Source organism: Vigna angularis, chromosome 11 (genome assembly GCF_016808095.1).
Source record: "Vigna angularis cultivar LongXiaoDou No.4 chromosome 11, ASM1680809v1, whole genome shotgun sequence".
In the NCBI taxonomy this organism is placed as follows: Eukaryota; Viridiplantae; Streptophyta; class Magnoliopsida; order Fabales; family Fabaceae; genus Vigna; species Vigna angularis.
The window spans coordinates 26,172,239-26,186,909 of record NC_068980.1 but is presented as its reverse complement, the minus strand read 5'-3'; the positions used below and the strand labels follow the sequence as shown (position 1 = coordinate 26,186,909).

The following is a 14,671-nucleotide window of genomic DNA, read 5'->3' as shown; positions in this document are numbered from 1 at the left end:
TTTATCTAATGGGTTCAATACGAAATTAAAGCTTTGAAGTGTAATGGAGAAATACAACTTCCGTTCTTTTTATAGTTTCTTCATGTAAAATCTTTTTTTTTTTTACTAAAATCGTTATAGGAGTGACAACTTTTTTTTAAAAGTAAAATCATTAAAAGAATGACGACTTTAATTGGAAATTTTATTGTCATTTTTTTTATTATATTTTAATGATATTTTTTTAATATAATTTTTAAAATTAATTTAATTGATTAAGTTTGTCATTTATTTTGAAACCATTTTTTCAGATCATGATTTATTAATTTTATTTTATAAGTACTTTGTTAAAACTTCTTATATATTGTAAGAGCATGTAACCCTGTTTTATAATTGATAATATATTTAAAAGAGTGACATCAATTATTTCATTAATAGAAATTTAAAATATAAATAGATTTTCTATAAATAAGTTTTATTATTTAAAAACATATATTCTTTCTTTAAAGTTTTTTTTTCTTTAAGATGTCTTATGATCTATTTATCTTTCTGAATATTGGAGATGATGAAATTTCTCTTTACGATTAATTCATTAAGATCAATCAGTTTGTTTCTTATCCCTTGGTTTGTTTCTTCTTCCTCTCCATGTGGCTTTTTTTTGGCTCGCATGTAGTATTTGTGTTTTTTTGCTAGTCATTATTGATCAATGGTCCTAATGAAGTATCATCATTGTGTTTGTGTTGTTCAATGAAACAAATTAAGCTTCTTGTGCATACGAGGGTGTTGTAAGGATCATCGAGCTATTTGTTTTTGACTTTCAAGTAAGGAAATTAGTTGTTTTAATGTGTGTGAGTTCGATAATCTGATGTTTTTTGTATGTTGATTGAATTCAATACGTGTTTATGCTTGAATTAGATTGTGTGGTTTGATGATTGAGTTGAAGAGTTGGGCAATTGGGCAAATTCACAAATTCATAGTTTCACAGTTAGACATTTTAATACATACAATTCAATCCACTCTAAAAACCCAAATTATTCTTCAAACAACAGAATAACATATAATTCAACATATACACATGTTATACAAATAATTTAAGAACAGAATCTAGCTCCCCTTACCTTAGAGAAACGCATCACTGCTCTAGAGAACCCCGACCGATGCTTGCACCGCAAGGAAAATCTATAAAAACCTATAACTCACCGATTGATGATTGGAGAGAAATATTAGAACCTAAATTGAGTTAAGATTGAAGAAGAGAGACTCTTGATCCATGCAAACAGAATTCCTCCGCAGGATCAAGAACCCTAAACACCAAAGAAAGGGGTTTACCACTTACCCACTCGATTCAACCAATTGATCGGTCAGATTGGTAGCCCTCAACGCCAAGATCACCTAGACACTTCCTGATCATCGAACAGACACTCCAAATGAGAGAAAATCTAGAGAGAAGGCAGAGAACTCTAGGTGAATAAGGTTCTAGAGAGATAGAAGTGGTTTAGATAATGAACCGAGCTTTAGAAAGTTTTATTTATATTATAAGATTATTTTAAAGTAACTTGCTCGTCTCATTATTTTAATACACCTATCTACTCTAATACTCTATTTTCTAGGTTCTTACATTTGGTGTGTACAAATATTATATATATTTTTATACTTATTAAGACGAATAACTAGGTTAATATTATATATTTTTCTTAAATATTATCAAATTTTTAATGTTTTATTAAGTAATTCTATATTATTAAAAAACTAATAAAATAAAGAGAAATTTAATTAAGGAAGAGAGGAAGAGAAGATCAGAGTGGTGAGGGAAGAAGAAGAACTCGCGCATGAAAGAAGATCCCGATTTGGAGAGAAAGAAGAAGGAAAATCCCGTGCAATGATGGCGTCGACGACACTATTGGCAACAATTGCGTGATGCGACGAAGATGGAGTGCCGACTTTGCCTCTAGATCCCCGATTCTGGTGACGAAGTTGTGGTAGCGTGAGGAGCTATGGGGCAGCTTGGTGTTCTGATTCAAATGGATGGAGACTTTGTTCACTCGAATGGATTTGAGAGAGAGTAATTGAATGGATTTGAGAGGATTTAATAATGTCAGACCCATAAAAACCCCAACTTAGTGGAGTACATGTGTAAGCGAAAGGTTGTTTGAAATTCAGAAAGTGGAAGACAGGTGTGTGATGCAGATTGGACGATCGGTTTTGACGGTAGCAGTCAAACTTAAGCTTTCAAATTTCGTGCCATTTTTCTGCATGCACCCTTCATCTTCAACCTTATGAATCTCCTCCTTCTCTCTACCATCTCCACCTTCTCTCTAAGGATTCTCATCCTTTTCTTCTTCCGATCACCACTCAGGCACCGTTTGAACTCTCCCGGCGTCAAGGGCTTTCGTTTAAACCGATCCAGTTGTGGTTTCAAGCCGGTGAGTTACTTTCTCCTTAGAACGTTCGTTTCCTTTCACATGCAAACCCAGATTTCTGGTTGCATGAGTGGATCCTCTTATTCTGAGTATTTCTGGTCTTCTGTTTGGTTTAGTTTCTTAAAGCGTGACTATAGAACGCTAAGGTCTTTAGTAGAGGTGAACCCTATTTTGCATCTGTGAGCGTTCGGCTACATTAGAGGTAAGATAATCTTATATAATTTGATTAAGATTCTTGTTTTAAATGGTTGCATTTAATAGTATCAGAGCAGTTTTGTTCCTTAAGGAATATTATAGGTTATGAGTATGCTATGTTTTTGCTGTGTACTCAGTGTTCGGTTAGTTAGTATTTCTGACTCTTTGAATTAAACTGTTGGTTCTTTTTCTATGATTATCAGAGAAGATGGCTCCTAGACCTCCTCCTCCTGTTTTTGCCGAGCGTAATCCATATGATAACACCAGGTTGTTAGAATCCGTGATAGAGGCTCTACAACAACAGAACTCTGCCTTAGTTCAACAGAATACGGCGGCGTTACAAAGTTTGGAAGCTGTTAGAGCAAACTCAGAAGCAACCCAGAGGCAACTAATGGAGATAATATCAACCACTAGAAATGCAGCTAGACCGTCTACTTCCACAGCTACTCATCATAATGATTGGAGTTTGGAGAGTTTTCTCCAACATCACCCTGCAAATTTTAATGGGAAGTGCCTTCCTGATGAGGCCGACCAGTGGTGGAAAGATATGGAAAGGATCTACAATGCCAAGAGGTGTCCGGATGACAATAGGTTTTACCGAGTATCTGTTGTCTAGGGAGGCTAGTCATTGGTGGACTAGCATGAAGATGATATTAGCAGATAGTCAAACTCCCATCTCTTGGGAAATTTTCAGAAGTAAGTTTTATGAGGATTACTTCCCTGATAGCATTCGATTCGCTAAAGAGGTTGAATTTCTTCAGCTGACGCAAGGAGGTATGTCAGTATCAGAATATACCAACAAGTTCAAACATTTGGTTCGGTTTAATACTATGGCTACAAGTGAAGAGTGACAGTGTCGGAAGTTTGAGAATGGATTGAGGAGTGACCTTAAACTGTTAATTTCAAGTTTGTGTATCAAGTCTTTTCCTGCCATGGTGGAGAGAGCCAAGGTAATGGAGAAGAACATTTTGGAGGTGGAACAACAGAAGAAGCAGCATCAACAAACTGCCAGAGGACCGATTTCTTCCAAGAACAATTCGGGTCTGAGGAGAACCCCTTATACTCGGCCTGCACTACCCACTAGCTCTAGTGGGTCTCTTTCTTAGTCCTCGGGCGCTGTCGGTCAGTCTGGACAGCAAGGAGCAGTGGCCTATTTTAATTGTGGAGGGCCTCACTACAAGTCGTCATGTCCTCAGTTGGTAGGAGGGAAATTTTGCATTCGGTGTAGGAGGAATGGTCATTTGAAGAATGAGTGTAATATGGGAAGGAGGACGGTGATGAGGCCACCAAATGCTGGAAGAATTCAATCGAGAGGTGGTGGCCGAGCGCAAGCGGTCGGTCAGGTTTATGCCATAACTGGTGTTGAAGCAGCAAGTTCGGGTAACCTCATTATCAGTACTTGATTGCTGTATGGTGTTTCCTATTGTGTGTTGTATGATTCGGGGGCAACACATTCCTTCATCTCGAAGGCATGCGTTGAGAAATTGGGATTGACTGAGAGTGAGATGCAGTTGGATCTGGTGGTGTCAACCCCAACAGCTAGAGAGATTAGGACATCTACTATATGTATTAGATGTCCAATTGAAGTTGAGGGGCGTAGATTTAAGGTGAACCTTATATGTTTACCTCTACAAGGCTTAGAGGTAATTCTAGGAATGGATTGATTGGCTGTCAATCACATTCTTATTGATTGCGGAGAAAAGAAGTTAGTATTTCTTGATAAAGAGGAAGAGTTTTCTGTAACGATCGATCAACTAAGGGAAGATATCATGGAAGACGTCAGTTGTTTCCTAATATTATTTCATTTGTCAATGATTGAAGGAGAGCAAAGTTTAAACCGTTCGGTACAAGAGGTGAAGAGTGAAAACCGTTCGGTTATAGCGGAGTTCCTAGATGTTTTTCCTAAAGAAGTGCCAGGATTACCTCCTCCAAGAGAAGTGGAATTCTCTATTGACCTAGTATCAGGAGTTGGTCCAGTCTCTATTGCACCATACCAAATGTCTCCAGCAGAGTTGGCTGAACTAAAGAAGCAAATTGAAGATTTAATGGACAAGCAGTTCATTTGGCCAAGTGTGTCACCTTGGGGAGCTCCAGTGCTGTTAGTGAAGAAGAAATATGGTAGCTCTCGGCTGTGTGTGGACTACCGACAGTTGAACAAGTTGACCATCAAGAATAAGTACCCTTTACCAAGAATTGATGATTTGATGGATCAACTGTATGGTGCAACGATATTCTCAAAGATCGACCTAAGGTCTGGATACCACCAAATTTTGGTTAAGGTGGGAGACGTCCAGAAGACTACATTCAGGTCTAGATATGGTCATTATGAGTATGTAGTAATGTCGTTCGGTGTTACTAATGCTCCAGCCATATTCATGGACTACATGAATCGTATTTTTAGACCTTTCCTGGACAAGTTTGTGGTCGTTTTTATTGATGATATCCTCATTTATTCCAAGAGCCTTGAAGAACATGGAGAACACTTGAAGATAGTACTTGGTGTGTTAAGAGAGAAGAAGTTATATGTCAAGTTATCCAAGTGTGAATTTTGGATGAAGGAAGTACAATTTCTAGGCCACGTAATCTCGGTAGAAGGTATCTCGGTGGATCTGGCTAAGGTGCAAGCCGTACTGGAATGGAAGAGTCCCCGTTCGGTCACTGAGGTTAGAAGTTTTGTGGGACTAGCGGGCTACTATAGGTGGTTCATTGAAGGATTTTCTAAGATAGTAGTGTCGTTGACTCAGCTAACTAGAAAAGATCACCCTTTCGCATGGACCAATCGGTGTGAATCTAGTTTTCAAGAACTGAAGCAGAAATTGACGAGCGCTCCTGTCTTGGTTATTCCTGACACAGCCAAACCGTTCGAAGTTTACTGTGATGCTTCTCATAAAGGATTGGGATGTGTGCTTATGCAAGATAGAAGGGTAGTTGCTTATGCTTCTCAGCAGTTGAAGACTTATGAGAAGAATTATCCTAGGCACGACCTTGAATTAACAACTATAGTTTTTGCATTGAAGATATGGAGACACTACTTGTATGGAGCCCAGTTCCAAGTTTTCAATGATCACAAGAGTCTCAAGTATCTCTTTGATCAGAAAGAATTGAATATGAGGCAGAGACGGTGACTAGAGTTCTTGAAAGATTATGAGTTTGAACTACTTTATCATCCAGGGAAGGCTAACGTAGTGGCTGATACGTTGAGCAGAAAAATAGTTCATGTCTCGACAATGATGGTTAGAGAACTAAGTCTGGTTGAAAGCTTTAGAGATTTAAGACTGCAGTTTGAGTTAGAACCGAGCGGTATAAGGTGCTGTAGTCTTAGATTATCAAGTGATTTGTTTGACCGTATAAAGGAGAAGCAGTCGTCTGATGTGGATCTGCAACAGACCTTAAGTTTAATCGGTACAGAAAAAGGAAAGGATTTTAACACAGGGACGAACGATCTCTTAAGGTTCAGAGGCACGACTTGTGTTCCTAATGATGGAGAACTGAAAAGACTGATTCTTGAGGAAGGGCACCAAAGTCGTTTTAGCATGCATCCAGGCATGACTAAGATGTATCAAGACCTCAAGAAATCTTTTTGGTGGACTAGTATGAAGAGTGATGTAGCTCGGTTTGTGTCTTCTTGCTTAACTTGTCAAAGAGAAAAGGTAGAGCATAAAAAATCGGGCGGTCTACTACAACCATTGGAGATTCCAGAATGGAAGTGGGATAGCATCTCTATGGATTTCGTGACCCACTTACCCCGTACGGTCAGGAACCACGATTCAATCTGGGTTATAGTGGATCGGTTGACAAAGAGTGCACACTTTCTTGCGGTCAACTTGAAGATGTCTATGACAAAGCTGGCTCAACTTTAAATCCAAGAGATCGTTTGATCGCATGGAGTGCCATCTAGCATCATCTCAGACCGAGACCCCAGATTTACCTCTCGGTTCTGGCAATTGCTTTATCAAGAATTGGGGAGTCGTTTACAGATGAGCTCAGCCTATCATCCCCAAACGGACGGTCAATCTGAGAGAACAATTCAGACGCTTGAAGACTTGCTGAGAACATGCGTATTAGATCACTTGGGTATTTTGGACGAAGTACTACCTTTGGTTGAATTCACCTACAACAACAAATTTCAGTCCAGTATTGGAATGACAACACCACTTTGTTGGTTTCAAGAGGGAGAAGTGGTGCTAATTGGACCTGAAGTTATTCAGCAGACGACCGAGAAGGTGAAATTGATTCAAGATAGGTTGAAAGCGTCTCAGAGTAGGCAGAAATCTTACGCCAATAAAAGGAGAAGACCTCTGGAGTTCACTGCAGGAGATCATGTTTTCCTTAGGCTGAATCCAACTACTGGCGTTGGCAGAGTCGTTCGGCCTAAGAAGTTGTCTCCCAAGTTTATCGGTCCTTACTAGATTCTAAGGTGAATAGGACCAGTTGCGTACGAGATAGCCCTTACCTCCACAGTTTTCCAACCTTCATCCCGTCTTCCATGTCTCTCAACTCAGAAAGTATATAGTCGATCCTTCTCACCTGCTGGAAGTGAAGGACGTTCAGATCAAAGAAGATCGTTCGGTTGAGTTGAAGCCTGCCAGCATTGAGGATAGCCGAACCAAACAACTCAGGGGCAAAACCATTAGTTTAGTTAAAGTGGTTTGGGACAAGAAGACAGGTGACTTTACATGGGAACTGGAAGGTGTCATAAGAGAGTTGTACCCTTACCTGTTTTCTGGTAAGTTTTAATTTTCGAGGACGAAAATTTTTGTAGTTAGGGGGAATGTAAGACCCATAAAAACCCCAACTTAGTGGAGTACATGTGTAAGCGAAAGGGTGTCTGAAATTCAAAAAGTGGAAGACAGGTGTGTGATGTAGATTGGACGATCGGTTTTAACGGTAGGAGTAAAAATTAAGCTTTCAAATTTCGTGCCACTTTTCTGCATGCACCCTTCATCTTCAACCTTTTGAATCTCCTCCTTCTCTCTATCATCTCCACCTTCTCTCTAAGGATTCTCATCCTTTTCTTCTTCCGATCACCACTCAGGCACCGTTTGAACTCTCCCGGCGTCAAGGGCTTTTGTTTAAACCGATCCAGTTGTGGTTTCAAGCCGGTGAGTTACTTTCTCCTTAGAACGTTCATTTCCCTCTCACATGCAAACCCAGATTTCTAGTTGCATGAGTGGATCATCTTATTCTGAGTATTTCTGGTCTTCTATTTGGTTTAGTGTCTTAAAGCGTGACTGTAGAACGCTAAGGTCTCTAGTAGAGGTGAACCCTATTCTGCATCTGTGAGCGTTCGGCTACATCAGAGGTAAGGGAAGCTTATATAATTTGATTAAGATTCTTGTTTTAAATGGTTGCATGTTGATTGATTGCTGAATGAATATGAAGTATGGTTTTTACTGCATTGTTGACTGTATGAGTATATGAATCTAAAAGATGAGAAACTGGAATGATATTGTGTTTGATGATTTGGTTGAGGATGAAATATTGTATGTTGTTTAAAAGTATTGATGATCAATGAAAGCCATGAAATAGGTAGGGATATTGTCTGAGAGTCATTCTGTAATACTCTCCAAAATTATGTAAACTGTAACCGAGAGTCAGTATTGAACGTTCGATTTTCCTTTGAGTGTTCGTCTAAAACTAAGTTCTTATTCTATAGAGAATTTAGTTAATGGCGATCGTTTTATATTATTAGATATATGTAAATGAGCGTTCGGTCTAAGTATAGTTCTTCTTTATGTTTCCTAAACAGTTTAGTTAATGTATTCTATAATACGTAAAGTCGTAGATGTTATTGTTATTTTTCATTAAAAATAAGTGTGGCGTAATTGTATATATATATTCCTTCATTTTTATTTAAGTTTAGTAGTGCTCGTTCTTGGACCATGCTTTCGGTCTCAATAGCGCTCGTTCTTGATAAGTGCTTGGTCTTGGACCAACGCTTGTTCAATAGTGTCGGTTTCTACAGTGCTCGGTCTTAAACCAAGCGCTCGGTCTCGTCTGAGTAATCTATCATTACCGTTTTTAAAATAAGAGCGTTCGTCCAAATTCAATAGCGTTCGTTTCTTCATAGTATCTCGTTAGTATTAGTATTTGGTGTCAAACAATATCGGTCTCTTTAATGTTAGTCTCATACTAAAAACTAAGTATAAATAGCGTTCGTTTCTTCATAGTATCTCGTCAGTTATTAGTATTTGGTGTCAAACAGTATCAGTCTTTAAATGGTGTTCGGCCTAGAGTCTTAGTACTCGGCCTAGGCTTCGTGGCGTTCGGTTTGAACTCTTAAGGGTCAATTCATTGAAGCAGATCAATTTGTAAATAGCGCTCGGTCATGTTAGTTTCTAAGGAGTGTTATTCCATTCGGACTTGTGCTATGATGTGAAAGTGTGATCTTATTTCAGTTGAATATATTGATGATGAAAGTATAAGGGAATTTGGAATGTGATACGAATGAAATAGTTTGGTTATGAAAGAGTATTCCAGGGAGGAATATCTCAGAAAGTGATTATTGAATGGTAAAGTATAAATGTGGGCAAAGCTTAGCTGACGTTTATCCTGATATTCCGTGATTACTCATGTGTGGGAATGACAGGAGATCCTAGTCCATAAGGTTAACTTGGACGGAACGGATTAACCTCGGGTGGTAGCTGTTGAGGGTATCCCAGTTACTACATCACCCGGGTGCACAAACGTCGTAGCTGCACAGAATTCATACAGTCCGGATAGTCAGAGTCAAGTGGTCGTTCTTTGCATGCCATGTTGTATGAATTATGATTTGGTTTTTGTTTGATTTAATCATTAAAATTGTATGTTTTATTGAATTAATTAAATTACATAAGCTTACCTTATTTATTGTCTTGTCTATGTTGTACGTTCGGTTGTTTGTCATGTTGCAATGATCATCCGTGTGGATGTGAGCAGAAGGAGAAGAGTTGCTGGAAGAAGCACTGGAAGAGGTGGAAGTGAAGACTAAACCTTAGGACGTTCGGTCAGTTGTTGGTCTCTTCTTTTGTAGGAGCGTCCGATATAAGTTTATTTTGTAAACCGTTCGTTCTAGTTGTAGCCATTGTACAATTTTAACTCCCTGCTATTTTGTAAGGCCGTTCGACTATAACTATACTTCCTATATTTTGTAAGACTGATCTGCAATATTATTAATATGTGATTATTCTCTTATATGGTTTTATACTGTATTTTTGGGATGTTACAAAAAATAATATTTTTTTCTTGTTTATTTGAGTGAATTTGGAGGTAAGTGAGAGTGAATTTAGAAGTAAATTCTTTTAATCTGTCACATCAATCAAATCATACATTAATTCTCACAAACATTGCTTCCAAATTCACTTTCACTTACCTCCAAATTCACTCAAATAAACAACAACAAAATTTATCTTCAAATCCACTCAATCACTCTTCCTCAAATCCATTAAAATCAACAAAGGATTAGGGACTTGGAGGAAGGAGATGGCTCCGATTACACTCTGCATCACCGGCGATGTGAAATAAAGATTCTAGGGTTTTGAGTAAATTTTTAATAAGGGTAAAATGGAGATATAAAATTTATGGGGGTGCAGGAAGACATGCCATGAATGACCCGTTACCGACGGCCCATGATGTTCGAATAAGATCATCGTTGGCTTAAGGAAAACATGTGGCAGGATAACTACCTCAATAACCACACATAAACCTCTGCCTGAAACAACATCACAGCCATGGCTACTCTGAGCTTCAACCCCGCCAGAATAAGAACCTCATCTTTCAAACATTCCAAATTCACTTCTCCATCCAAACCCATCAGAATCCCATGCACCACTTTTCCCTTCCACAGCCACCCCAAACTGATCCACTTTCGAACCCATTCCGTGTCGGAGAGTACCCAGAAAGAAGCACCGGAAGCAATTCTCCAAGAAGAAGATGACCCAACTGCGGAACTCAGATACCTTGACCCAGAAACCGACCCTGCCACCATAACAGACTGGGAACTTGACTTCTGCTCCAGGCCCATTCTCGACGCCAGAGGGAAGAAGATTTGGGAGCTGGTGGTGTGCGACAAAACGTTGTCGTTGCAGTACAACAAATATTTTCCAAACAATGTCATTAACAGCATTACCTTGAAGGATGGTATTGTTGCTGTTAGCGATGAATTGGGTGTCCCGTTGCCCAGAAACATTCGCTTCTTCAGGTAGTTCATGAGTGAGTTTCGTTGTAGGAAAAATAGCAAAAGTGAAACTACTTTCTATATAAGCTTAAATTAGCTTATGCTTGAATTAAAAATCTTATTTTTTTAGAAGTTAATGAGAAATGACTTCTACAGATTAGCTCGTGTATAATCTAATTTCAATTTACAAAGAAACTGATTTCACTTTTTTTTCTTATTTTTCTATGTAGTATATGAAGATGTTTCTCCAATTAGAAGTTGGAGTATGGAATGTTGGTTTAAGTGTTTGTTGCTTTGCAGATCGCAGATGCAGACAATTATTACAAATGCATGTAATGAGCTTCGCATAAGGCCTGTTCCTAGCAAACGGGTATCTATGGAGAAATTACTTTGAGTTTTAGACCATGTTAATGATCTTGCCTAATCTTCTTTACATGACATGTAGTGAAGTTTTATTAGCTTTCTTTTTTGTAAATTGAAAGACTTGGTCGGTTGCGAGTCATATCATGATTGACGAGAATTATAGACCTGTGGTGGTCACTGACCCTACAATAGTTTGTTTTTGCTTGTACGGTTTCAAATTCAACTTTTACTGTGGTGGCTGTGAAAGAAATTTCTCTGCTTTCGATTTTCCCTTGGTTCGGTTTGATGAGTGAGACTATTTGGCAATGAACCTGCAGGCTCTTATATATATGACCTTAACTTGTCTGTTTGGTGAAGATGCTGATAGTAGGTTTCATATAATGAAATGTGTCTATGTTTCAAATCATTAGAGGGAGCTGGTGTTTGTTCTATAGTTGGAAATCTAATGGTGAGTGGAGGGGAATGAAGTTATTTTTATTTGTTTGGATTTTTTAAGGTGGAATTGGGGGATGAAAGGGAATTGCAGTGTCCCTAAAATGTTTCATGATGCTTTTTATTTTCTTCTTACTCCCGTTTTGTGATTGATAATTCATTCAAATGGGTCAAAATAGTCCAGTATGGTCTGTGTGCAAGTTTTCCAATATCAATAGCACCCTTATGTCATATGTAGGTTCATAACAGAGAATATTCATGGTATATTTCGCATTATATATTTGTATATTCTTGTCATTGGTGAACTGGCCTATATTTTATGTGGTTCATCTTATTCTTTTCAGTGTGTGTCAATTATTCTATGGTTAGAGGAGCGGTATGAGACCATATATAGGAGGCACCCTGGATTTCAAGAAGCATCGAAAACTCTTTTGGCACTAGATAATCCTTTTCCCACGGAACTTCCAGATATTCTTTATGGGCAAAGATGGGCTTTTGTCCAATTACCTTACTCAGGTATAGAGATAGAAGATTTCATGCAATTAGTTTCACGATTGCTTGACAAATGATGTCCGTCCCTTTTGCTTGACAAATGGGTCTGTAGCATATGTTTTTCATTTATCAATGTTCTTACTTTGTTAATACTATTTTAAACTTTAACTACTACCAACATTACATGGATTATAATGGTCTCTTTTCTTTTTTCTTTTGACACAAAATGATTAACAAGTAAGTTTAATGCTTTAAATTATTCTCCTAGGATATACCTCTCTAACCTTGAATATCCTGTTTTAAAGCTGTCCGAGAAGAGGTGTCGAACTTTGAGAAAGGATTTTGTGGTTCTGGGCTAGATCTTGATTTGTTGGGTCTTGAAATTGATGACAACACATTAATCCCAGGACTGGCTGTTGCATCTTCTAGTGCTATGGCATTGGCAGGTACAAAACTGCAGATTTCACGTTTTCTGCTATTATATTTCATTTTTTGTCCCTCACAACAAACTCTTTTTATGCTCTGGACCAATTATTTAAATAGATGGTGACAATGTGTTTGATATCACATCAAAGCCCCTATATATTACAAAAACAACAGTGAAGTTGAGTTTTGACTTCTCCATAAACACTAGTAAAAGGAAATAAAAAGATAAAATTCATTAAGTTTTCCTCGGATGTTAAATTAACTCTTGCACTTCTACTTTTTATAGGAGTCCTCTTCTCTTACCTAGCTTCTCCCAAAACAAATGTAACAGAAGAAACCTTGTTCATTTTACTTTTTATTTTCTTCTATATAAGTATTGCCTTTATGCTTAAAAATAAGCAGAAGTATCAAATTTATGCAAGAAAGTTGGTTAACATCATTTAATTTTACTAATCTCATTTCAAGGTAATCTATTTTTATTTTATAAATTATCCTTCAGTGGAACTTAGAGGATTATGCATCTTGAATTCTAATTCTGTTGATACTCTTAAATAAATGGATAGCAGAATGACAACTTGATTCACCAAGTGATTTTGAGACCTAAAACCTGCTTTCTTCTTTTGGAGTCTTGATTCAGAAAAGCTTTTGCATAATGCTTGTGAATATCTTTTATCCAATAAATTTGTTCTCTAAAATCTGAAAGCTTTCACCATTTATTGCCACAGCTGGTTTAAGTGGATTGGAGGTCTGTGCTGTCGAAGCAGATGCTGCTCGTGCTCGTCTGATTCTTTCTGTTGGAATTTCTACTCGATACATATTTTCCACCTTTAAGAAAACTCCCCAGACAACTAGTGAAGCTGAAGCTTGGGAAGCTGCCAAGAAAGCTTGTGGAGGTTTGCATTTCCTAGCAATCCAACCAGACTTGGATTCTGAAGATTGTGCTGGCTTCAATCTGTTGCTAGACTTGCCATTTCCACCTGTGTAATTGTACATATATAATGGTTGATTTGAGTCTTCACTGAACAAATAATACTATAATAGAATATATTAGAGATAAGGCGATTCATAATATATAACGAAGTGCAAACTTTATTTTACAAATTTGTAAGATTAAGTTAGATTTAAAGTTCACTTCTTACTCTTTAACATTAACTGTGATTAAACATCTTAACACTAACTGTGATTAAGCATAACACTTCAAACATTAACTGTGATTAAACATCTTAACACTAACTGTAATTAAGCATAACACTTCAACATATTTTGAGAAGGATGAATTTATCTGAGCATTTATCACTTACACTTACTCCAAACCAGATAATCACTTAGACATGAAAGCGTTTCTTATAAGAACACAAAAGACTTATATTGTTCCCTATAGATTACAGAAGACCCTTAACCAGAAAAAGGTTATAACAAGAGAAATAGTGAAATTATAAAAGACCCTTTGCACAAAAAGTAGAAGAAGGTTATAACAAGAGAAACAATGAAGTTATAGAACAACTTTTATACAAAACAAGATGAAGATTATATAAAGAGAAACAATGAGATTATTGAAGGCACTTTACACAAAACTTGAAGAAGGTTATAACAAGAGACACAATAAGATTATAGAAGACCGTTTACACAGAACTAGAAGATTGTAACAAGGGAAGCAATGAGATTATAGAAAGTCTTTTACACAAAAACTAGAAAAGGTTTATAGTAAGGGAAACAATTACAGAAGACCTTTTTACACAAAGCTAAAAGGAAAAACAAAACAAAACTGGAAGATGCTATAGTATGAGAAACAATGAGATCATACCAAAAACTAGAAGACACTTATAGCAGAATGTGTTAAGAATGATTAAAAGGTACTTTTGACAAATATTTATCATAGATATTCCACTTGCTAAACTAGTTATGAATGTTAGGATATTTATCCTATTTTATCATCATTATAGTGTGTCAAGGGTTACCCTATTTATCATGATTATATTATGTCTAGGATTACCCTATTTATCATGATTATATTGTGTCTAGGGTTACCCTATTTATCATGTATTTGTGTATCAATTTATTCTTATAAATAGAAGATTGTGAGAGGGATCAATCAAGCCCTCTAGAATTATTTTACAGTTTCAATCTTAAGTTGGTATCAGAGCGGGTCGATCCCGCTCTGGTTTCTGTCTCGTAATATATATTTGTCCGGCGCCACAGTTCTTTGTCGCCC

The 14,671-nt window shown here is 37.3% G+C and overlaps 1 protein-coding gene across 1 annotated transcript; it reads left to right on the top strand.

The window, feature by feature from the left end:
* Positions 1 to 10,239: 10,239 nt before the first annotated feature.
* On the top strand, positions 10,240 to 13,560 carry LOC108333163 (protein TAB2 homolog, chloroplastic). Its single transcript, XM_017568520.2, has 5 exons — positions 10,240 to 10,770; positions 11,047 to 11,116; positions 11,886 to 12,057; positions 12,339 to 12,479; positions 13,185 to 13,560. The coding sequence occupies exons 1-5, from the start codon at positions 10,301 to 10,303 to the stop codon at positions 13,442 to 13,444; spliced, it is 1,113 nt and encodes a 370-aa protein (XP_017424009.1). The 5' UTR covers positions 10,240 to 10,300; the 3' UTR covers positions 13,445 to 13,560.
* Positions 13,561 to 14,671: the final 1,111 nt, after the last annotated feature.

Bases quoted from the DNA above. Each gene is read 5' to 3' on its own strand.
- LOC108333163 (XM_017568520.2), top strand. From the start codon at position 10,301: ATGGCTACTCTGAGCTTCAACCCCGCCAGAATAAGAACCTCATCTTTC. The intron at 10,771-11,046 runs GTAGTTCATGAG...GTTGCTTTGCAG, and splicing joins AGAAACATTCGCTTCTTCAG to ATCGCAGATGCAGACAATTA. The intron at 12,058-12,338 runs GTATAGAGATAG...CCTGTTTTAAAG, and splicing joins TGTCCAATTACCTTACTCAG to CTGTCCGAGAAGAGGTGTCG.